This window comes from Rattus norvegicus, chromosome 11, assembly GCF_036323735.1.
Source record: "Rattus norvegicus strain BN/NHsdMcwi chromosome 11, GRCr8, whole genome shotgun sequence".
NCBI lineage: Eukaryota > Metazoa > Chordata > Mammalia > Rodentia > Muridae > Rattus > Rattus norvegicus.
The window spans coordinates 57,886,397-57,910,142 of record NC_086029.1 but is presented as its reverse complement, the minus strand read 5'-3'; the positions used below and the strand labels follow the sequence as shown (position 1 = coordinate 57,910,142).

At 38.7% G+C, this 23,746-nt stretch overlaps 2 protein-coding genes across 6 annotated transcripts in view; both read left to right on the top strand.

Moving 5' to 3' along the window:
* Window positions 1–17,342, top strand: part of Senp7 (SUMO specific peptidase 7) — a 160,413-nt gene extending 143,071 nt beyond the window's left edge. For 4 of the 5 annotated variants that reach the window (XM_006248244.5, XM_006248248.5, XM_017597931.3 and 1 more), the window contains 8 exons: window positions 1,322–1,444; window positions 7,296–7,388; window positions 7,852–7,976; window positions 8,855–8,907; window positions 11,857–11,900; window positions 12,473–12,541; window positions 13,417–13,567; window positions 15,576–17,321. In XM_006248244.5, coding sequence (XP_006248306.1) covers window positions 1,322–1,444; window positions 7,296–7,388; window positions 7,852–7,976; window positions 8,855–8,907; window positions 11,857–11,900; window positions 12,473–12,541; window positions 13,417–13,567; window positions 15,576–15,713 — 796 coding nt within the window. In that variant the 3' untranslated portion in view covers window positions 15,714–17,321. Of the gene's footprint in view, window positions 1–1,321; window positions 1,445–7,295; window positions 7,389–7,851; window positions 7,977–8,854; window positions 8,908–11,856; window positions 11,901–12,472; window positions 12,542–13,416; window positions 13,568–15,575 lie in introns of all 5 variants that reach the window. The other variant, NM_001105888.2, reaches the window with a different exon arrangement.
* A 5,350-nt stretch (window positions 17,343–22,692) lies between these two features.
* The window catches only part of Impg2 (interphotoreceptor matrix proteoglycan 2), a 99,537-nt gene continuing 98,483 nt past the window's right edge, over window positions 22,693–23,746 (top strand). The window contains 2 exon segments of the mRNA NM_139088.3: window positions 22,693–22,960; window positions 23,404–23,631. Of these exon segments, the coding sequence (NP_620788.2) occupies window positions 22,876–22,960; window positions 23,404–23,631 (313 nt within the window). The 5' untranslated portion in view covers window positions 22,693–22,875.

Genomic DNA, 23,746 nt, shown 5'->3' with positions numbered 1-23,746 from the left:
AAAACACAACCAAGAGCAATAATAATTCCTAAAACATTTTCATGCAGAGGAAATTTGGTTTCAGTTTTTATTTTATACTGTATCCCTAGACTAAAAAATTATAGCTCTTGATTGAAATATCTAATTTCTTAAAGATCCTTCTCAAATAAGAATTAATGTTTAGACTGCCCTTTTTATTCATAATTTTATTTTTTTCTGGTCCCAAAGGCTCGGGATCTCACATTATCTCAAGTTTATAGAGATAGACCTTAAAGTCTCTAGAAATTCAGTTTAGCCTTTTTTATTTTCCACATGGGAATACAATCCTCTTGGTCTATGTAAATTATGGGTTGGTATCAGGTGCTGTTTTTCTCTTCTTTGTGAGTCGTGTTTTGTAGCTTTACAGATTTGATACTTTTTAAAGGAAGATTGAGTACTGTTGAGTTTCTTGGAGTGTTTCAGTTTTCTGAGACATAACTACATTATCTGGAAGGAGTGTGGTAGTTTCATGAGTTTGGTTTTAAAGACACAGTTGTGTTTATCGTCTGCTAGAACGAGAGTGACAAACTGACTCCTGTTACTTAGGAAGCTCCACCAAGTGCTGCCTCTTCTGTCTCGTGAGTTCCAGGCTTGCCCAGTATCAAGGGCTGGGCAAATGCTGTCTGTTGTCACAATGTTTCTCTAAGCATACTTTCTGTACCCTTCCCACACTCAGACACACAGGTCAGTTGTGTGAAAGACGGGAGGAGCTGCAAGCAAGCTGTCCTGAGTTCTCTGTCTCTGCACTTCTTCCTTTCCAGGACTCTGTGTGCTTCAGCTACTGAGCTGTCTAAAATTATTAAACTATTATGGCTGAGTAGACTATCAATAGCAGCAATTTTTTGATTATGAAAGCTATAATCACTAAGTGAGTAATAAAGTGACACTGAAGAATTACTTGAATATGGAAGTAGATTAAGAATTTAACCTGGAAATACTCCACTTACTAAATGTTTTCTAGGTTTATGTATTTATCACTTGATTATTGGTTTATGCTTCAGCAACTATCCTCATAGCTTATTTCTTTTTGTCTTCAGTGTAAATGTGCTTAATAACATGTTAGCGATTTGGTAAGTATTTATTAAATAAGTGGGCAATTTGTACTTTAAGCGATTGTTTTGAAAGACAAAAGATAATTAAAGGAGAAGCTGAAAACCCAAATTATAGAAAAATGCAAAATTTCTTTGCATTTAACTGGATATAACAGTAATTTTCAATATTAATTACCTTTTATTAATAAGGTAATTGAAGAAAACCATGTAAATTCTAAACACAGTTTCCTTTGTCGCTTGCTATTTTACAGGTATCTTCTTTTGGAGAAGGCATCAGATGAACTTGTTGAGCGAAGCCACATTTTTAGTAGCTTTTTCTATAAATGCTTGACAAGAAAGGAAAATAACTTAACAGAAGATAATCCAGATCTTTCGTAAGTCAGTCTAATGTAACTGAGGTTTTAAAAGAATCGTGTGTATGGGCACAGCATGCATGTGGAACTCAGGGTACAGTTGAGGGAGTCCATCCACTCTCCTACCATGTGGGTCCTGGGGATTGAACTAGCTCACCAGGCTTGAAAGCAGGTGCCTTAGCCAACCAAGCCAGCTCTCTAACTCTTAAGCTTTAAGATAAAGAAGGTTGCTATTTTCATGCTTGTAGTAAAGTAGCTTCATTGTAATAATACCAAGGGAGGCATTTTGCAGGTCACAGGTTTGTTCGCTGAGAGAACCATTTCTTACCTTTCTCTGTTTGCTCTTTAAGAGGGAGGTTGGTTCTTGTAGGCCCCATATCCAGTTGCTGACCAGTGTGGGTCCTAGAAGTTAGAGAGAAAGGAATGAAACAGTCAAGACTGTCTTACTGGGTGTGCCTACTATACCTTTACCTTCCACTTGGAGGCGCTGTTGCTCTCTTTTGCTCTGCACCCCAGGACTGGAGCAGTTCCCACTACGCTCATCTCCATTTCCTCACGGGCCTTTTAAAAATGTGTACTTCCCTGTTGTACTCTGCTATAAACATGTAGAGCTCTTTTTTCTGGTTAGTATGTCTTGCTGACATACTATTTCATTAAGTTTGTATAATTATTGGAACACCATTCTTATTTGCACAATTTTGCTAAATTTCTCTATTTAGTATTTTTTATTAAGTATTAATGCTTTTGAGCAGTAGAGTGGACTAGAAAAATGAAGACATGGTTATTATTTATTAGATAACAGAAACTCAGGTAGCTATAATAGGATAGACTTCTTAACAAACCCTTGCTCCATGTGCAACAATTTGTATTAGAACTCAAGGAATAGATCCTGGGAGCTTTTATTTTTTAAAGTTACTAAACATCTCTCTTCCACTCTATAAATTTCATGGGTGATTTTTATATTTATTTTCTTTCCTCCTCAGTGCTTTTAGGTACATAGAACAATAAAATACATGTCAATTTTTTGTGTACATGTTGTCTTCTGGTATCCATGGAGAGCAGAGGAGGGCATCAGATCCCTTGGAACTGGTGTTACACACAGGTGACATGCAGATGCTGGCATTCCAGGAAGATGTGGGACCCTGGAAGAGCAGCCAGTGCTCTTGACCACTGAGCCGTCTCTCTAGGCCCTATTTTAGTTCTTTAGATGAAAAAAGAGGATTACTTACAGATTGAATATTTAGAAAAGGACAAATAGCTAGGAATTAGTAGGCCTGGACTTAGATCCTTATTTTTTAAAATAATTTTATTTTTCTTGGTTATTTTAGGTATTTACATTTCAAATGTTATCCCCTTTCTTATACCCCCTCTCCTTGATTCTATGAGGATGCTCCCACTCCCACCCACCCACTCCAACCTCAACACCCACCCTGGCATTACCCTACATTGGGGAAATGAGCCTTCACAGGACTAAGGGCTTTTTCTCCTATTAATGCTGGACAATACCATCCTCTGCAACATATGTGGCTGGAGCCATGGGTCCCTCCATGTGTACTCTTTAGTTGGTGGTTTAGTCCCTGGGAGCTCTGGGGGGGGGGGGTCTGGTTGGTTGATATTGTTGTTCTTCCTATGGGGTTGCAAACCCCTTCAGCCCCTTCAGTCTTTTCTCTAAGTCCTCCATTGGGGACTGTGTACTCAGTCCAGTGATTGGCTGCAAGCATTCTCATTTGTATTTGTCAGGCTCTGGTAGAGCCTCTTAGCAGACAGCTATATCAGGCTCCTGTCAGCATGCACTTCTTGGCATCCACAATATTGTCTGTCTTTTTCCCTTACTGTTTTTAATATTCGTTCTTTGTTTTGTACCATTATGTGACAGAAGGAGTTTCTTTTCTGGTCCAATCTATTTGGAGTTCTGTTGGCTTCTTGTATGTTTATGGGCATCTCTTTCTTTAGGTTAGGGAAGTTTTCTTCCATAATTTGCTTGAAGATATTTACTGGCACTTTAAGTTGGGAGTCTTCACTCTCTTCTGTACCTATTATCCTTAGGTTTGGTCTTCTCATTGTGTCCTGGATTTCCTGGATGTTTTGGGTTAGGAATTTTTTGCATTTTACATTTTCTTTGACTGTTGTGCCAATGTTTTCTATGCTATCTTCTGCCCCTGAGATTCTCTCTTCTATCTCTTGTATTCTGTTGGTGATTTTTGCATCTATGACTCCTGATCTCTTTCCTAGGTTTTCTATCTGTAGGGTGATTTCTTTATTGTTTCTATTTACATTTTTAGATCCTGGATGGTTTTGTTCAATTTCTTCACCTTTTTGGTTGTGTTTCCTGTAATTCTTTAAGGGATTTTTGTGTTTACTCTTTAAGGGCTTCTACTTGTTTACCTGTGTTGTTCTGTATTTCTTTAAAGGAGTTATTTATGCCCTTCTTAAAGTCCTCTATCATCATCATGAGATGTGATTTTTAAATCTAGATCTTGCTTTTCTAGTTTGGATATCCAGTAATTGCTGTAGAGGAAGAACTGGGTTCTGATGATGCCAAGTGGCCTTGGTTTCTGTTGCTTAGGTTCCTGTACTTGCCTCCCATCATCAGGTTATCTCTGGTGCTAGCTGGTCTTGCTGTCTCTGACAGTGGCTTGACCCTCCTGTAAGCCTGTGTGTCAGCACTCCTGGAGACCTGTTTCCTTTCAGCTGGATCTGGAGCTGCTCCTGGGTTCGTGGGTCCTGAAGCCTCCAGGTGAATCACCTGGAGCAGAGAGTTGGTCTTACCTCTGCTCTTAGGTGTGTCTGGCTTTCAGCTCTGGATTCAGGCAGAAACCGGAAGAGTCCTGCCTCTGACTGCTCCAAGGTTCCTGTATCCAGAGGGCAATAGTGCCCTCTGGTTCCTCTTGGGCCAGGAATGTGAGCAGAAGTGGCGGACCAGCTCTCTCCTGGTGCGATCTGGGTACAAAGAGCTGTGGCACAGGGTCAGCTCTGGGTCAGTCGGATACAGGACTATCCTACCCCTTACTGCTCCTCAGTCCCCCCCCCCCCCCCAGGGCTCTGAGCAGGTAATTCTAAGCAGAAGTGGTGGTGTCACCTGTCCTCTCAGGTTTGTCAGTACTCCTGGGCCCCCACCCCCACCCCCTGCAGGATTTGAGCACCAAGAGCTATGGCACAAGGTCAGCCCTGGGAGCAGACAGGGCTGCCTGCTTTCAAGTCACATGTTAAACAGAATCATTTAATTGCTGTATTTTTGTAAGAGAAATAATAATTTATAATAATATAAAACAATTATTTATAATACCTATTTTTATTAATGAAAACTAAAAGAAATTAAGTTAGATTTACTTTGTTGAATGCAGTCTTCAAGTTTCAAAGTTTAGTTCTTTCAGGTATTTGTAGTGTTTAAGACATAATTTATGGTATAATTTGGAACATTTATGAGAATGTATTAAAAGAACAGAAGGTTCTTTTAATAGTATATACTGATTAACTAATGTATACTGAGGTAATATCAGACGTGCTGGAATTATGATCAGCTTTAAGTGGCCTTATTGGTTTAGTTTCTGTATTTATGGACAAGGCCTGTCAGAATTAAAGGGAAAATCTACTTTGAAAATAGTTTTGATAATCACGTTTAGGAGAGGACATACTGAAGGAAAAATGCTAGTGATTAATTTGTTATTTATAATTTCTGATACCATACAGTTCTATTTTGTGTATATAGAAATTATCATACAAGTAATCCCACATTACTGAGATCATGTAAGTAATCCCACCTTATAAGATTACAAGTAGAAGTGGTAAATTGGCATACCTCAGTGTGAAGATATGAATTGGCCTACCTCAGTGTGAAGATGTGAATTGGCCTACCTCAGTGTGAAGATGTGAATTGGCATGCCTCAGTGTGAAGATGTGAATTGGCCTGCCTCAGTGTGAAGATGTGAATTGGCCTACCTCAGTGTGAAGATGAGAATTGGCATGCCTCAGTGTGAAGATGAGAATTGGCATGCCTCAGTGTGAAGATGTGAATTGGCATACCTCAGTGTGAAGATGTGAATTGGCCTGCCTCAGTGTGAAGATGTGAATTGGCCTGCCTCAGTGTGAAGATGTGAATTGGCCTGCCTCAGTGTGAAGAGGTGAATTGGCCTGCCTCAGTGTGAAGATGTGAATTGGCATACCTCAGTGTGAAGATGTGAATTGGCATGCCTCGGTGTGAAGATGTGAATTGGCATGACTCAGTGTGAAAATGTGAAAGTATATACATTCTGCCTATTGCTAGGTATGGTGCTTTGAATATGCTTGGCCCAGGGAGTGGCACTATTAGGAGGTGAGGCTCTGTTAGAGGAAGTGTGTCACTGTGGGAGTGGGAGGAGTCCCTCCTAATAACTGCCTGGAAAATAGTCTTTTCCTGTTTGCCTTTGGAACAAGGTGTAGAACTCTCAGCTCCTTCTTTAGCACCATGCCTGCCTAGATGCTGCCATGCTTCCTACCATAATGATTATGGATTGGATCTCAGAACCTGTAAGCCAGTCCCAGTTAAATGTTGTCCTTTATAAGAGTTGCCTTGGTCATGGTGTCTCTTCATAGAAATAAAAATCCTAACTAAGACACTGGGCTTGAAAAAGTTAGCTTATATGTACCTGATTACACATAAAAGTAAAAAACAACTGTTACGTGAATGATATAGTGTAGGAAAGGTGAGATATACATGTGTGCATGTATGGGTGCACACACATACACACACATCCCCTGTTGCAGTTTGATTTGTGTCTTAATAATTAATATTCAAAAAAATCCCTTTAAACTAGTTTTAAAAAGACATAATGTAGAAGCAGTGCAGCAAGAGAGGACCACTTTAGTATCAATTCATAAACAGGCCCAGATTATATAACCTGTGGAATAAGATTACCTGCACACTCATTCCTGCACAATGATCCGCTTTTCTCATCTCCCTAAACTCATCTCCCGACACTCTTCTCTTACCATTCTTTGGTCAACAGTTTTCAAGTATGTTCAGCCCTTTCACATTTTCTTCTGAAATCTTTTCTAGCCCTTGTGTTTCACAGTGAGAGTTGTGTTGTTTCCTATTGGTTGGTCATCCTGAGCTTTCTGTGAGGTCAGGCGCTTTCTACTTTCCTCACTATCTCCAGTTCCTTGAGCAGTGACTGGAAAATAATGGGAGAAACAGAAGAGAATGCCTATTACTAACTAGGGAGAAGGGTTAGATATTTAATTGGGGATATTTTACAATTAGGAACTGAGGAAAAGCTGGGCTGTCTCATGCCTGTAATCACTTTGTGTTTCCTTCACCTTCTTTACACTGTGCATTCGTTGTGATAGCTCAGGCCCTTTGTATTACTTGCTCTGAGGGAAGGAATATGAAACCCGCTGGAAGGAGAGTGGACAAGGGTCAGCGGATCACTTAACTGTGTGCTGTCATTTCCTTACATGTGATTGAAGGGGGATGAAGCTTGTGTTTAGAATGAAACACGAGACCCTCAGTTCTCCTCCTCCACTAGGTGTTAACGTGTACCACAGGGCAGTTGGATAATCGTGTAAAGCTTTGGTGATAATCTGCATTATCTCTAAGTGGAGCAGAGCAGGAAGAACTAGGTTTGAATGTGTTTGTTGCTCAGTGCTGAGCCACTTTGGAATCTAAAAAGCATTTAGCAGTGTGCCGCCTTTACTCTGTTTATCCCATTACTGTTTTGGTAATCAGATGTGAGAACAATCAAATATATTTCAGATATGTTATTTCATACTTTGAAGATGGTGGCATTTTAAGGGTAAAAGGTGACTTTTAATTCCATAGCTCAAATAAGGATTTTACCTGTCAGTTCTGACTTCAATTACAATTTAAGAATAAATCTGTCTTTTATTTTCCTAGAGTGGCTCAGAGGAGACACAGAAGAGTGAGAACATGGACTCGTCACATAAATATTTTTAATAAAGACTACATCTTTGTACCTGTAAATGAATCGTAAGTATTTTTGATTATTTAAAAACAAGTCAAGGGTTAAGAAAAATACTTGAGGTATAATCAGTTAAAAGGCTACACAAATGCAGAAGTCACTTAAGTTTTTAGTAGAAAAAAAATGAAAAATGTCTCCGATGTTATAATAACTAAAGCAGTTGAGTTAATTGTATTAGAATAAAATTCTAATGCAAAAAAGTAATGTTATGGGTCTTTTTTATTAATAGAGATTTTGACAAGAAAATGCTGAATGTATGAAGGTAGATAGAGGTTGAAGTTTTATTCACGGCCTTGGGAATTGTGGCTGTCGATGTGGAACATGTCCTCCATCTAATATGAGTTGCTATAGTGGATGTTTTCACAATAAGTTAAAAAGGTTATCATATCTCCTGTCACAGACATAGTTCTAGAAAGTTCTTCTACGTTGTTCGGATTGGTCTGTTATTAAGATTACAGTTCTTTTCAACAGGTCTCACTGGTATCTTGCAGTCATTTGTTTCCCATGGCTAGAAGAAGCTGTGTATGAAGATTTTCCACAAACTGTGTCCCAAGAGTTCCAGGACCAGCAGTCTCAACATGACAACAAAACGATAGGTGACAGCCAGTGTCAATACAGTATTTTTTAATAAAAATCACAGTAATAAGCAGATTAAATGAAGCAATATGAAGTTAACAGAATAAAAATGTTTGAAATTTTTATAATACCCAGCATTATACAAAGTTAATTCTAAAATCTTACTGTTGATGCTAACTTTCATTATAGCATTTTAAGATAATAGCTTTCTAACATGACTCTGAATTCATGGAATGACTCTTGAGGCATAGCTTAACTTTCTCATTTATCACACTTCTTATATACTAATTCAGAGACAATATACACACCCATATTTCTGCTATAATTTTCTTGTGACGTCTTATTTTAAGTGAGCAAATGAGCCTGATTTCTTTTGAAAAAAAAAATAATAAATATCAGGTGTTGTTTTATAGCTGTAACCTAAATAGCAAGCCAAATTAGTAGCAGCTTTTTCTTTCTTTCTTTTTTCTTTTCTTTCTTTCTTTTTTAAATCTAATACAATCCATTAACTGTAGAGGGAGGAAGAAACACTGTGGGGATACCTGTTTATTTTCTATCTTTTCTTGTCCTTTTGTGCTTTGAAAGGTAGAAGAACATGACAGGTCAATCACCCTCCACATCACTGCAGACAGCGTTATTAGTGCTCTGTATTTGAAGGTAGTCTTTTCAGAGGAAATGAGCCCAGCCAATTTGTATTTCAGGTTTCGGCTCTGAGGTTTCTATATTATGGGATAACAACTAACTCTTACCAGTTTTATTCATTGACTACATTTTCTCATAATACTGACTATAAATTTCTTTCTTTAATTAATGCTCTGCGTGTATCTTAAAGTTTAAATTATCTAAATTATCTGTGTTAACACACAATAAAGACTCATAGTGACTTATTTATTATTAGATAATGATCCACACACCACTTCAACTGTGTTCACGAGTGCAGAGGAGTCCCAAGTAAGTATGTTCTATCCAGATGTGAAAAGAAAACACTCATAAAAATTACATAGTTAATTATAAAATGGGTTTCTGCTGACTGGATTAAAATGTGTATTAGTGAATCATAATTCAATTATTGTCCTTTTTGATCTCAACAATTCTTGGGAAAGAAAATTAAGTTCTTATTGATTTGTTTAGTGTGTGTCTACTTCCTCCCTTGGAAATTCATTTTGTTCTTTAGAAAAACCATGGCACTAAGATGATTATTCAGGAACTTAGAAACAAAATCTTTGTTAATGAAGCCCACAATTGCCAGTATGTTTACTCTTATCATAGATAAATACCCTGATTCCTTCTCAGCCTTTGGCTCAGATCAAATGCATATTAAAACTCCATTTTTTGTGCTTCAAAGGGAAGAAATGTGTCTCTTAGTTGATGTGGTGGTTTGACTGTGCTTGGTCCAGGGAGTGGCACTATTAGGAGGCGTGACCTTCTTGAAGGAAGTGTGTCACTGCGGGGTGGGATTTGAGAGACCGTCTTCCTAGCTGCCTGGAAAGCAGTCTTTTCCTGTCTGCCTTTGGAACAAGATGTAGTTCCCTCAGCTCATTCTTTGCACCGTGCTTGCATGTACACTGCCATGTTCCTGCCTTGATGATACTGGACTGAACCTCAGAACCTGTAAGCCAGCCCCAGTTAATTGTTGTCCTTTATAAGAGTTGCCTTGGTCATGTGTCTCTTCACAGCATTGGAAACCTTAACCAAGACAGAAGTTGGTACTAATGACTTGGGCAATGCTGTGATAAGCCTGACCATGTTTTTGTTTGGAGAAATGTAGATTTGGGGACTTTGGATTTATTAAGCAGTGGAATGCTTTAATTGGGACTTAAGGGACATCCTAGAAGGATACGGATGACAGTGGTGCTGTGAGTGATTTGAACTTTGGGGTCTCAGCTCTAGATGTTTCAGAGGAGAAGAATTTTAATATGTGGCCTAGAAACTCTTCTTCTAGTATTTTGGTAAAGAATGTGGCTGCTTTTTGCCATTGTCCAAAGAGTCTGCCTGAGGCTAAGATAAAGAGATTAAGATTAATTGCTTTGACAGAGGAAGTCTCAAAAGAGCCTGGTATAAATTCTGGTGTGTGGTTATTAAAGTTTACTCCTATGAAGAGCATTTTAATGAAAAGTAGCAAGCTTAGAAAGAAAATACAAAATGTATGGATAAAAGAGTAAAAGAGCATCAGGAAGTGGAATGAAGCTAAATCCTGTCTTCAAGGATATTAAATGGAATATGGAGTGGTGACCTTGGGGCAAGATCCCACCCAGCTAAACTTAAGCTTTTGCCGTTGAACAAGGACTTGGTTATTGTTTTCATTTGGACTTTTAATCTGAAATAAACTACAATCCAGAAATGGAGGGCACTTGTGATTCAGATCTTGAGGCTGGAAGACACAGGCTTTTGATCCCGTTCTTGAGGGATAATGGCCATGAAAAGCTTAGACCCAGATGTGGTGGCACATACCTTTAATCCCAGGAGTCAGAGACAAGCAAATCTCTGAGTTCAAGACCAGCCTGGGACAGAGCAAGTTCCAAGTAGAGAAAAGCTCAGGTCCAAGTGTAGTGGTTTACACTTTTAATCCCAGAATTTAGGAGACAAGCAGATCTCTTGAGTTTAAGGTCAATCTCCAGAGCAAGTTTCAGGACAGCCAAGTTTAGGCTGTGAGGGAATTGGAAAACAGGAGGCTAGAGATAATGGAACAGTACAAGGACATGTTACAGCCCCAGCAAGCAGCAGAACCTTGCAGCTTTGACCATGTGGCTCTGATTTTTGAGACAAGAGGAGAGGAGACTACTGGGACAATTGTTTCTGGTTAGCTGGAGCTAAGAAATTAGTGGTTAAGAAGAGACCAACATCACTGAGGTGAAATCTTCTGGGAAGTATTTTCTGAGAGCACCAAGAAGCTGTGTTCCAGAGGTAACCAAGGTAGTAATTTGTGCTGCACTGGACTTGTTAATGTGTAATAGTCACCCAGGTGGTACTGCTTTTGACCCCATGAAGGAGTCATGGAGAGCTGCTAAGGCTTGGCCCTGTGAGAGGCCATGAAAGGCCATTGGTGAAGGTGCAGCTTCAATTGCAGTCAAAGGTCAGGACTGAAGGGGTCATGCAAAGGATTTGAAGCTTGAGGATTTGAGGATTTTGAGTCACCATGAAGAGAGCCTGTGAGAGGCTAGTAGTGCAGTTTAGTTGCAGTGGAAGACCCCAGTGTATTAGAGATGCCAGTGTCATGGGATGATTACCAAGAACAGCAGCAGCAGTGGACTGAATTGACTCATGTGTTTGAGACCATGTTTTTGAACCAGCCTATAGTGCCCAGGGAGTGGCACTGTTAGGAGGTGTGGCCTTGTTGGAGGAAGTTTGTCATTGTGTGGGTGAGATTTGAGAGATCTTCCTCCTAGCTTTCTGGAAGCCAGTCTTTTTCTGTCTGCCTTTGGAACAAGAACTCATTCTCCAGTGCCATGCTTGCTTGCTTGCACACCGCCAGGCTTCCTGTCTTGATGATAATGGACTGAACCTCTGGACCTGTAAGCCAGCCCAAATAAAATGTTGTCCTTTATAAGAGTTGCCTTAGTCAGTGTGTCTCTTCACAGCAGTGGAAACCCTGACTAAGACAGTTAAGTAACAGTGTGTATAAGTTATCTTATTTGTCTTAAAGATAATAAATGAATAAAAGGAAAAATTTACATTACTGCTTAGGCTAGGTTAGAGCATGTGCCTGAGGTCAGTGCGGAAGTGTTTCATCAGTCAGCTTTGGGAAATGGAGTGAGCTTGATTTAATTTGAAGTGAACTGTGGAGGAACAAATTCTGATTTGTAAATTTAATTTCAGTGTTTGAAACACTTTAAAGAATGAGTGACTATTAATGTATTTAAATTAGCTTAAATCGTAAAGACAAAAATCATGTTATTTCAGAGTACCGAGACGAGTATGTCAGTACCAAAGAAAATGTGTAAGCGGTAAGTACATGTTCCCATGATAATACATAGTTTGAAAATTATATTTTTTTAAGATTTACTTATTTTATGTGTATGAGTGTTTGCCTACATGTGCATATGTGTACCACGTGTGTGCTGGTCATCAGTGCAGAGGTCAGAAGAGGGTTCTGGGTCCCTTGGAAATAGATTTACAGATAATTGTGAGCTACTGTGTGAATGCTGGGAACCAAGGCCATATCTTCTGCAAGAACAAGTGCTCTGAACCAAAGCCGTCTTTCCAGTCACAGTATCTATGTGTCCATCTGTCCGTCCATCCATCCATCCATCCATCCATCCATCCATCCATTTTAAGAAATGTGTGTGTGTAGGGGGTTTGCATAGTCTGTGGCACAGCCACATATATGAAAGTTTGAGGACAGCTTTTGGGAATTGGTTCTTTCCTTCTATCCAGTATTGAAGTCAGGTCACGAGACTAAGAGGCAATTACCTACTAAATTATCTCACCAGTCCTGGATGTTTTCTTTGTTTGTTTGTACTTTGGCATTCATCTTTATGAGTCTCTATATCTTGATTTCTTCCTTTGTGTTTTAAAGGCCATGTATTCTCATACTAGACTCCCTGAAAGCTGCTTCCATACAAAACACAGTTCAGAACTTGCGAGAGTAAGTAATGAAGCTTTTGCATTCAGTCTATTATTTAAAATCTCAGCACTTTTGAAACTACCTTCAGTATTATTAAAAACTAAATACTTTCAGTATTACTAAATCCTGGAGATGGGGAATAGGTGGCAAAATAGTCTTATAGTCCGACACTCAGCAGCAGTGTTGCAGCCTGACAGGCAAGAGGACCATACATTCAAGGTCAGCTTTAAATAATGGCATTGGGTTATAATGGTGAAATCCTGGTTACAATAAAAAAAGAGCTTGATAATATCATGATTATATGTGTAGTGTGTGTGTGTGTGTGTGTGTGTGTGTATGATGTGAGAGAAAGAGAGAAACAGAGAGAGAGAGGGAGGATTTTCCTATACAGATCACATTTGTGTGTGTGTGGGCGGGGGGGCATGTTTGGGCTGCACCTAGGAGTAGAGGTTAGAAGAAGCTTGTGAGAGTTGGTTGCCTCCTTCCACTGTGGATCTGGGGTTCTAACCCAGGTCATACGGCATCACAGCCAGAACCTTTGATAAGAAGTGCTTTACGAGTTGGCACTAGAGAAGAATTCTGTAATTTAATATAGGAGCTAGAAAAAAAACAATTAAAATTTAAAAGCCATGTGTTATATAATATAAATAACTTTGTTTTATGAATTGTGAACATTAAGTTGTTGAGAACTCTACCTTTTATTTGAAAATCACATCACTTTCTTCACAGTGGCATTTATGAAGGCTCATAAATTACAGTTGTATTGTTGAAATTCTGTCTTTGGAAGTTTAATTTGAAGCAAGGATATTGTAAAGGAGATGTTTTCTTCTTTATAGAAAGTGTTGCTGACTGATCACAGTTTGTACTCAAGCCACTCTCCTTGTTGATTATTTCAGGTATTTGGAGGTAGAGTGGGAAGTTAAACGAAAAACACACCGTGAATTCAGTAAAACAAACATGGTCGACCTATGCCCCAAAGTCCCTAAGCAGGACAACAGCAGCGACTGTGGGGTGTATTTGCTGCAGTATGTGGAGAGCTTCTTCCAGGTACGTGCGGGTGCAGCGCTCTTGTTCACAGCGGCTGCTGTGCACTTACATATTTCTGCCGAGCAGAGTGGCAGGAGAGTGTAGGTAGGCAAGGAAACGTAAAGAAGACATAGAGGCCATAGTGACCTAGATAAAGGAATTGGAAAAGGTTAAAATAATTCGACTATTATGTTAAATCCAAGAAAGCCATAGATGAACAAAATAGGTGAAGATATGAAATAAGAGGCTATCAAATGAACATTTTAGAGGTAAAAACATGACAACCTATGAAGAACTTACTTGGAGTTTTTAATATAGTAATGCATATATGTATGCCCGTGTGATTAGGCAGCTGAGGCAAGATGATGAGAAAACAGAAAAACTCTCACTTAAAAGGATAGGACCGACATTAGGTGGATTGTGGAGATGCCCAGTCACTTGACATTGATAATTCATACATTCATAGGTCCTGGGATTCGTGTGACCTCGGGCTGCAGGTTAGACACCTGGTAGCACATTAAATATAGCAGAAGATAGAATTAGAGAATTTGAAGGGAATAGTAGCGACAAGTCTGATAGGACAAAGGTCTCAATTTTATATAATTGGAGTCCTGGACGCTTGGTGAAGAAGCAGGTGGTACAGATAAAATATGAAAGAAAAATTTCCAGATGCAAAAGACCCATTTACTTAAGTCACTCAGAACAGCATAGCGGAGGAAACACAGTCAGAAGCATGGCCACTATTTTCTAATTCATAGACTGTATTGGAACGTAGCAGCATTAAAGACAGATCTTTACATGGCAGGGAGCCAAGGCCTCTCACACCAGCTCGTTTAGTTCTGTCACTAGCACTATCTTTTGTGAAGACAGGTGTTTGACCAGAAGTCTATTTAGAGAATTCTTGTCTGCACTTGGGACTTTGATATTGGGATGTGGGGGTGGAGGTGACACTGCATAGTAAAATGTCACGTGTTAGAGAAACCGTTGAGGTAATTGTTACATTGTGCTTAGACCCCCTTTTTCTTCCACACTGAAACTTCATTAACTGTGACAGTTTTGACCTTCTAGTACTGTTTTCTAGTAGATTTTGATTTGAAGTTTATAGTATCAAGTGGACCTTGTTAGTGGCACATTCTGACTTTGTTATACAATTCCAATTTTAGGTAGCATCAGTCAATAGAATATATTTTAAGTACAGGATCACCATATAAAATTCCAAGGAGGAGGAGGCTAAAAGTTCTAAACCCATATCTTGTACGTCTGTGCACTAATGTAGCAGGGACCAGGTTAAAGCAGTACAAGTTCAAACAATCATATCAGACAGTCAGTCATTCAGGCACTGGCCCCTAAGGTCACCGTTAGTGAGTCCATCTTGATGTTCCACAGCCAGCCCAGCCTTCTATCCTTCTCCAAGATGCAAGGCCTTATGTTATAGCCTTCTGGTCATTTCCTTGAATTTACAAGCACAATCTAAGGAAGCCTTCTATAGCAACCAAAATAGTTAACCACAAGGAGAAATAACTTTGTAGTTGTAACTCAACTTTGCCATTAAATTAACCTTATGAAAATGAGTTGTTCCTGAAAGCTGTTTTTTCCCGTGGAGGACAAGCTTTAGTGGGACTTTTCATGCTTCCAACTCTGGAATTCTTTATCACCAGGGCTTTCTCCATAATAGCAATATTAACATGCGTTCCAAGTAATCCGAATTCTGAGTTCTACTGAATCATGGTTTACCAACTACAATCACTCAAACAGGCATTGTAACAGAGGAGACTATTTAATCTTAATGTTGAAAAGTTAGCGATCAAATGAAAATGTTTTAAAATAGATGGTGGCTGCGGTTACCCAATCGGGAAACTGAAAACTTACTGTGCGCTTGAGGTGAATGCAAGGTATGGTAAGCTGTGGTACACAGCAAGCGGTTGCTTTTTGAAAGATACCATTTTTATTGTTTCCTATAACAGTGAGATTCAAAAAATTTGAAATCATGACGTCACACTGATAGCATTCTTTCCTTTTCTCTTATTAGGATCCCATTGTTAACTTTGAACTTCCAATTCACTTGGAGAAATGGTTTCCTCGCCATGTAATAAAGACCAAACGAGAAGATATTCGAGAGCTCATTTTGAAACTTCACTTACAGCAACAGAAGGGCAGCAGCAGCTAGTTAATCTGTGCACACATGGCACATGTTCCCTAAGCTTCCTGGAAAGCCGCTTACCAGCATCTGTGTCAGCTTACAGAGAAGAAAGTAACTCACAGTACATCATAATTGTTACAATGTATATGGTATCTTGTTTGAGTCGTTGGGCTCTCACAGCTGAAGGTGATGGAAAAGCACTTATAAAATAGAAGATAAAATTTCAAAAATATGATATTTTTATGACTAAATATGCTTGGATTATGCAATAGCATATGTAATGTGGGAATGTTTTCCTAAGTAATAAACTATGTGATCTGTACTTCCACATGACTGGGTGTTGATGGGAGGTAGGCTCTCCCTGGTGCCGGCCCAGTGCTTGTCAGGTTTGCTGACAAGTCACATCATATTGTAATTCTATTCTTTGCAGCTCAAGCATGCAGTATGAATACTGTGTATTTTTTTAAAAAAGAACTTAGTATCAAGGCTTCAGAAAATGCCATTCACGGCATCTCTTCTGTATAATGTGGAAAAAAATATCATTAAAAATTTACCCTTTCAAAGTGCAGCTTATTATTCTCAATTGTAAATGCAACTACTTTACTCTAATTTCCTCCTCCACCTATTTCGATGTCATATATAGGGATCTGAGAAATGACTTCATCTGTTCAATAAAATGTGAAACAAATTTTAATACCAAATAAGTTTTAACATACTATGTAGCTAAGCTTTGTTTATTTGAGGTATAGCTATATAAATATTCATTCCTACATTACCCCAGAATGTGTGTATACAGTTTCTATAAAAGATAAAATTGGTATCCTCATAATTTTAACAAAGAGAATACCTTAAACTCCTATTTATTATTTAGAACCAAATATGTAATTTTATAGTTTGGTTTACCCACTACTCATCTGCAAAGGCCAGATTTTTCATTTCTTTTATATTTTTAAGTTATGGTTTTTAAAGCTGTATGATCCTCCATGGATCTCACATATACAGCACTTAATATTTTATTAAATGTTCAGGTAACAATTCTACTGAATTTATGTAATGATGATGGTATTATCTAGCAAACATTTTAGAATCTTATACTATCAAATATTTTGAGGGAGACATAGTCGTACTGTTTTCTGAAATAATGGATTTTAGAATATTATTTTAAACATCTCTTGGATTTACAATTATAACTGTGTATAAAGCATTTGAAGTGAAGGTAATTTAAGGTAAAACTAAGAAGTCTGAAAGTTTTATTTCCAATCAAGTGACTTGGGTCTGTCAGTCAGCCTCCCCGTCCTCGGCTTCTGTAGATCTTGTCTCTCTTTGCATTGTTCGAGGTACGTGGCTTTTGGAGATCTCACATGAAAATGGTTATTAATTGTATATTTCATTCCCAATTTGTGTGTGTTGGGGAGAATTTTTTAAAAAGTGGCTGTCAATTGTGTTGTATATCTCATTTTGGAAAGCAAGTGTGTAAGACATCTGATAATTTCAGAACTTTTCTGTTTGTGTGTTTTTCAAAGATACCATGTTCCTTCATCATGTTTTGGAGACTGTTTAAAATTTGTCTTCCTAAATTCATGTAGAAATGATTTGAGGATATCAACATTTTGTATTAAACATGTTTTCAATTCATTGTAATTTTTTCTTAAATATGAAGGACTGCTAGCAATGTATTTTTAATTGTATTGCGTCTTGCATATACCACGTAATTGGATGTTCAAATTAATTTTCTTCACATTTTAACACATAGGTAGTTAATTTGCATATCTTTCTATTAAAAGGGAAATATTGTTACTTCAAGTTGAGCAACTTAATTAGATAAGAGTTCCCCAAATCCATAATCCAAAATGTTGCTTAGTGTGAAATGTTCTGAGCACCAACCATTTTACCACAAGGAGAAAATTCCATACCTGACCTCATGTGATAGCTGACGGTTAAAACTCTGAAAATATTGTGTAAAACTACCTCAGAATATGTACTAAAAATATGTACAAAACGTAAGTGAATATCCTGTGTAGATTCGGGCCCTCCCCCAAATATACTCATGCACTTGCAAAACATTCTAAGATCCAAAACGTCAAACTCTTTTGCTCGTAGGTATTTCACGGAAGTGATAGCCATTTTCAATCTCCTGTTAGCTTGTAGTACAACACAAGAAAATGAACTCCACGGTCACCATAAGAGCACTTGCTGTGCAACCTAGAGTCCTGGTCTGCTTCCTGTCGCTGTGACTGACAAACATGACCAAACCGACGTGGGTGAAAGAGTGTATTTCATCTTACCCTTCCCATCACAGTCCTTGATGGAAGCAGGTCAGGGTAGGAACTTGAAGCAGAAACTACAAAAGAACACTGTTTACTGATTTGATCTCTGTGCCAGCATTTTGCTAGATACACAAAAAAATTTAAGTTTTTCCTTTTTTGAAAGCAAATTCTAGTTTTTCCTTCCCCTGAGACAGGGTTTCTCTGTGTAGCTCTGGCTGTCCCAAAACTCAATCTGTTTAAGACCAGAATGGCCTGAAAGTCATAGAGATCAGCCTGTCTCTTCCTTCTAACTGCTAGAATTGTGTGCACCACCACCCAGCTTGCAAATACTTATTTTTATACTTGTATTTATTAATTACAAGTTTTATACATTTTGATTTTATGTCCATTTTCAAGTATCCCTTTCTAATGCCTGCCCTCCAACTTGTTACGCAACTTAATGCCCTCTTTTTTGTTGTGTTTATTCATATCCCCATTGTAGGCATAAATTTTTCTAATCTAATAAGAGTGTAACTTCTCTAGCCCACCACCCACCAGAGGTTAGTGGAAGAGAAAAGTTATTAGGATACAGGTGAAGTAGACTTGTTTAGAAATAGTTCTTTGGAGGCAAGTCAAATCTTTGTTGTCAGGATATCAGCAGTTCAGTCCAGTAGCAAATACCAAATACAAATCAGCAGGTGCAGTCCAGTCCTTTCGGCAGACAACACACATGAACCGGCAAGGGCAGGTCAATCCCTTATAAAGCTTACCAACTGGCCTGAGGTAGCAAAAGTGGCAGGAATCCGCAGTAACCTGAGAAGTTCTTTGGCAAGTTTCTCTCTATGGAGTCAGCACAAGCAGAGATCAGCAGCAGAATGTAAGGTGAACCAATACATGGCTGTTGTTAGTGAAGAATTGCAAGGAAGAGCAAAGCAGACCAATGCTTGAGCTCCCATGTCTGTAGGGTCATTCATATTCCTTCTGAATATCCATCCTTTCACCTGTTTACTATAGCAAAACATCCTTTCACCTCATATCTGCTTCAGGAAAAGTGTTCTTTCACTTGTGTGCCCTAGCAAAACATCGCATGACATAACTGCCTGTCCAAAGAAACCAGTTTTCACTTCATCCATGATCTAATTAGTGCTTTCCATATAATCATGGATGCCGGGTGGTGGGGACTGGGGGCAGGGCATGGGCCTCGAGTTTAGCTTCTTATTACAGCCTGGGCCCACCTCCCTGGTGGTGATACTGCACACAACAGTGGACTAAGCCTCCCACATCAATCAACAATTTTACCATTCCTCCACAGACATGGTTCCCCGCCAATCTGATTTGGGCGGTTTCTCAGTTGAGACTCTCTTTCCCCAGGTGACTTGATTGTATGAACTTGCAAGAAAAACTAACCGGAACACATAGTGACCTGAGTTTGGTTCCTGGAGACCTTGTGAGGTGGAAATGGATAACTGAGTTTACAAGTTGTCCTCCAGCCTCCACAAGTGAACTGTGCCTAACACATTCGCATATACATTATCTACATATGCACACATACACATGCACACTGATCATAAAGTATAAGAAAGTACTCTTAACATTTTTGAAAGCAAACACTTGTCTCTAGACAGATGATCAAATTAATAATTTGGTAAGATTTGGCAGGAATAGAGTTTCTTTGGAAGTGTTTCATTAAGCTCAGTCTAAAGGGTCTAGGCTTGTTACATCAGGCTACTAGTGAAAGGCAACAGACAGTGAAAAGTTTGCTAGTGGACAGAGATTATTTGTAGAAAAGACAATTTTTAAAGAAACATTTACTTATTTTATGTATTTGAGTACACTGTAGCTGTCTTCAGACACACCAGAAGAGGGCATTGGATACCATTACAGATGGGTGTGAGCCACCATGTGGTTGTTGGGAACCACTCAGCATCCTTAAAATAGCAGTCGCTGCTCTTGCTGCTCTTAACTGCTGAGCCATCTTTCCAGCCCCGGAAGACACAATTTTAACTTAAGAAGCTTGCTATTGCAGAAAAGCAACTTTTTGTTGTTTTTTTTAAAAGTCATATTTAATCAGTCAGTGCTTGTGAAAGTTTTAAACTTCTTAAAAATCTGTATTCAAATATATGACAATATATTTCTTTTTCTGGGATATTTTATTTATTTACATTTCAAATGTTATCCCCTTTCCCGGTTTCCCCTCTGGAAATGCCCTATCCCATCCCCCTCCAGCTGCTTCTATGAGGGTGTTCGTTCCCCCATCCCACCTCCCTGCCCTGGCATTGATGCCCAACAAAGCCATCCTCTGCTACATATTCAGATGGAGCCATGGGTCCCTCCATGTGTACTATTTGGTTGGTGGTTTAGTTCCTGGGGGGCCTGGTTGGGTGATATTGTTGTTCTTCCTAGGGGGTTGCAAACCCCTTCAGCTTCTTCAGTCCTTTAACTCCTCCAACAATAGTACTTTTCAACAAGGTGTACATGGAACCGAGTAATGCCACTTTAAACCCCAAGTCTGGGAGTTTTGCCTGAAGTTGGTTTTGTTTCTAAACAGGTTAATCTTTCTAATATGCTTATGTTAAGTTGATATTAGATGTAATTTTTAACGGCGGCACTTGTATTCCATGCAGGTGGATAAGTGGTACCTTATGTAAAACTGTTAGTCAGCGTTTGTGAGACACAGACAAAACCAAAACCACAACAAAACAAAAAACTAAATTCTTTCCTCTCTTAAAAGCAAAATACTTCTTTTTTTGAAATAGTGTTTTCAGTTTATTACTTAAAAAAGTTTACACAATTTGACCATACCAATTCACAATTACCTTCCTCAACACCCCTGTTTAGCCAACTTTGTGACCTCTTTTATGTTCTTGTTTATTAACTCCTTAGTATAGCGAGTGCTGCCTTATGAACACGGATGTGTGGACATCCACCGGGGCATGTCCCCAAAGGAGATGACTCTCCTACAGCAGCCTCAACTGCTAATTCTCTCTCACCAAAGGGGTGATCTCAGGGACTCTTCTCCATCCATGCTATTTGGTTTGGTGGCTATTCATTTCCAGACAACATTGCACACTGCTATTCATTTTTCTAAAATGCCCTTTGTTCAAAGGATAACCAGACAGAATAACTCGTTCTTCTATTCCTTCATAGAAATTTGTATAAAAGTTTAACATTTGTTATTTCATATACACATGCTTTGATTTGTGGGCTATAAAGCCATAAAATATAGGAAATATTTGCATTTCAGTGTAAGTACAGCAATGCTTCCAGACTGCCTTGATTCTCTGCTTTTCATTCTTTGATGTCGGCCAATTAAAAAAAAAGTTCCTACTAGTATTTGTTCATTAAAAGTTTCTCTGTGTTTGCATTCATCAACGAGTATATAAGACTAATTTTTCTCATTTTTCCATTCTGACTCATGATAAAGCTTTCATGTTTCTTATAACATTACTAATATTTTACAGATACTACTATTCACACACACAGCTTTTAGAAGGGCTGCAAATGATTATTTGAGGCTGTCATAGATATAACTGATAAGCTCTTCCTACACCATAAAATATTGATAATGACAAAATTAGTTGAGAATTCTAAGAAATATGTTCTGTAGATCTTAAGAAATTAAAAAATTCACCATAAAATATAAATTATGTAATATAAATATAATATTATCAATATAATAAATATATATTATTCACCATAATGTATAAAACAAAATTATAAATTATTTGATAGTATTTTCTAGTTTCCACTGGGTTTTGTTGTTGTTATTGTTGTTGTTTTGGGGTGGGGGACTAACTTTGTTGCTTTCTACTTGGTTAGGTGGATGAAAACCTTTACTGGTACCGAATTTTATCTGATTGCATTTGGTGAAGGACACCACTTTCAGAAAAAGAGTTCCTCACATTCATGTAGATGAATATTCTGTGAATGCCATTCTAGGCTATATTGAACCATTTTTTTCCCTGAAGAATATGCTGCTATTACTTTAGGGCAGGATGGGCTTGGAGCAAGGCTACTACGAGGAACTGTTCAGTCAGGAGTTAACTGTAATGGACTTGACTACAATCCAGGGCACTACAACATTAAACACTATCCCATTGCTCACAGAACCCCAGAAAAACAGCCCCTAGAGTGTTTGTTGATAGATACTTTCTCTTTGCTATCCTGAGTGGCTTTTCCATAGTGCTTCTAAAAAATATTGTCCCTTTTTCTGTCTTGGTGAATTCTTTCATTGGAATGTCACTACCATCTTGAATGGCATGATCTCCAGATTACGTAGAAGACTTGGTAGCACAACTATTTTTTATAAAACATGATTTATATTATACGCTTAACACTTGTCAGGTACTATTTTAAGCTATGCTGTGTGGACGAAATGAGTTGATCTGTTGTTAATTCTCGCAACAGTGCCACCACGGGCTTGCTTTATTATTCCTTCACTGCGCACAGGAGGAAGATTAAGTGGTGAAAAAGGAAGGATTTTCTTTCATCCAGGGAAGCGAGCGCTTTAGGCTTCTGCATCTTTAGTCCTAGGAAAATACAGAGAATATGCAAATCTACCACATTTGACCCACTGAGTCAGAATATGTGGAGGAAGACCACGCATGAAGCCTTCTGCTCGGAAATAAACTGCCGGTTAAAGAGAGGCCAGGGTTAGTAAGGAGCTTAGCTTAGATTAGAGTTCTCTCTGCCCATCTGCCCTAATTAGCTTACCTCCCCGCTTCCACAGTGGCCTTATTAAGTCAGAAAAGAAACCAGAGCTACTCTGAAAGAATGACTTTTTATTTACGCTAATGACAATGGTTTTAGAGTGGCTACCCACTCCCAGACACAAACTTTTATCTCCAAGGACTTTTTTGGGGAAAAGTTTGTTACTGAGAATTTTAAAACTCTGGATGCTCCCTTAAGGATTTTGTCATCTTGTTTCTTTGGTTTTGGCCCAAATGATTATGTTTCTCCCTTTGGGGAGGATTTCTCTGGGCATTTTGATACTTTTCCTGACAGGAGGAAACCTTGTATCAGTCTCAGGTAATTGAAAACCGATGCTCGTTCTAAGATCTCGAGGGACCTTTAGTATAGTCTTAAAATAGCAAAGTTTGATGTGGTTGCTGTTAGACAATATGACTATTAACCTTCTCGATTGCTTTATTGAGCAGCCTTAGAATTTCTCAAGTGGTTTGGGTTTCCCTTCCTCATTAATAATTTCTGGTACATCCTTGCGTTGAAATTTGGTGTCTGATTTTAAAAACAATCTTGAATTAAAGAGTTACTAGCCAAATGGGAAAAAGCTTGAATATTCTTCCCTCCATATGCATACACGCATGAGTTCTGAGCATTGTCTTTATATGTTCAATGTGGTGCAAACAAGAGCTTTTCTCTTGCTGTCACTTGTATGGGGTCTCTATTTCCCTGGAAGCCCGGGGCTATGCTCCCAGTCTGTTTTCTGTACTAACAGAGCATCTTTCCTGCAGAAGAGATACAAGACCGCATGCATGCAGTTGCTGTCCTCTCACCTAAGGAGTCAACAGACCTTTCCCTGCCTACCAGGAAGAGACAGCTTTTGGATGCCACAGAGACTGGAAGGAGGTGGCCGCTTAGAAGGCGACGATCTATTCTGTTCCCAAATGGAGTAAGAATTTGCCCCAGTGACACTGTTGCAGAGGCTGTGGCAAACCATGTGAAGTATTTTAAAGCCCGAGGTAAGCAGGCATCCAAACCCTTGAGGTTATGGTACTCAAACCCTCACATTTGTGTGTGCTTTTATATTAAAAAAAGTGACAATTTAGATAGAAATGAACCAAGTTAAGAGCGAGA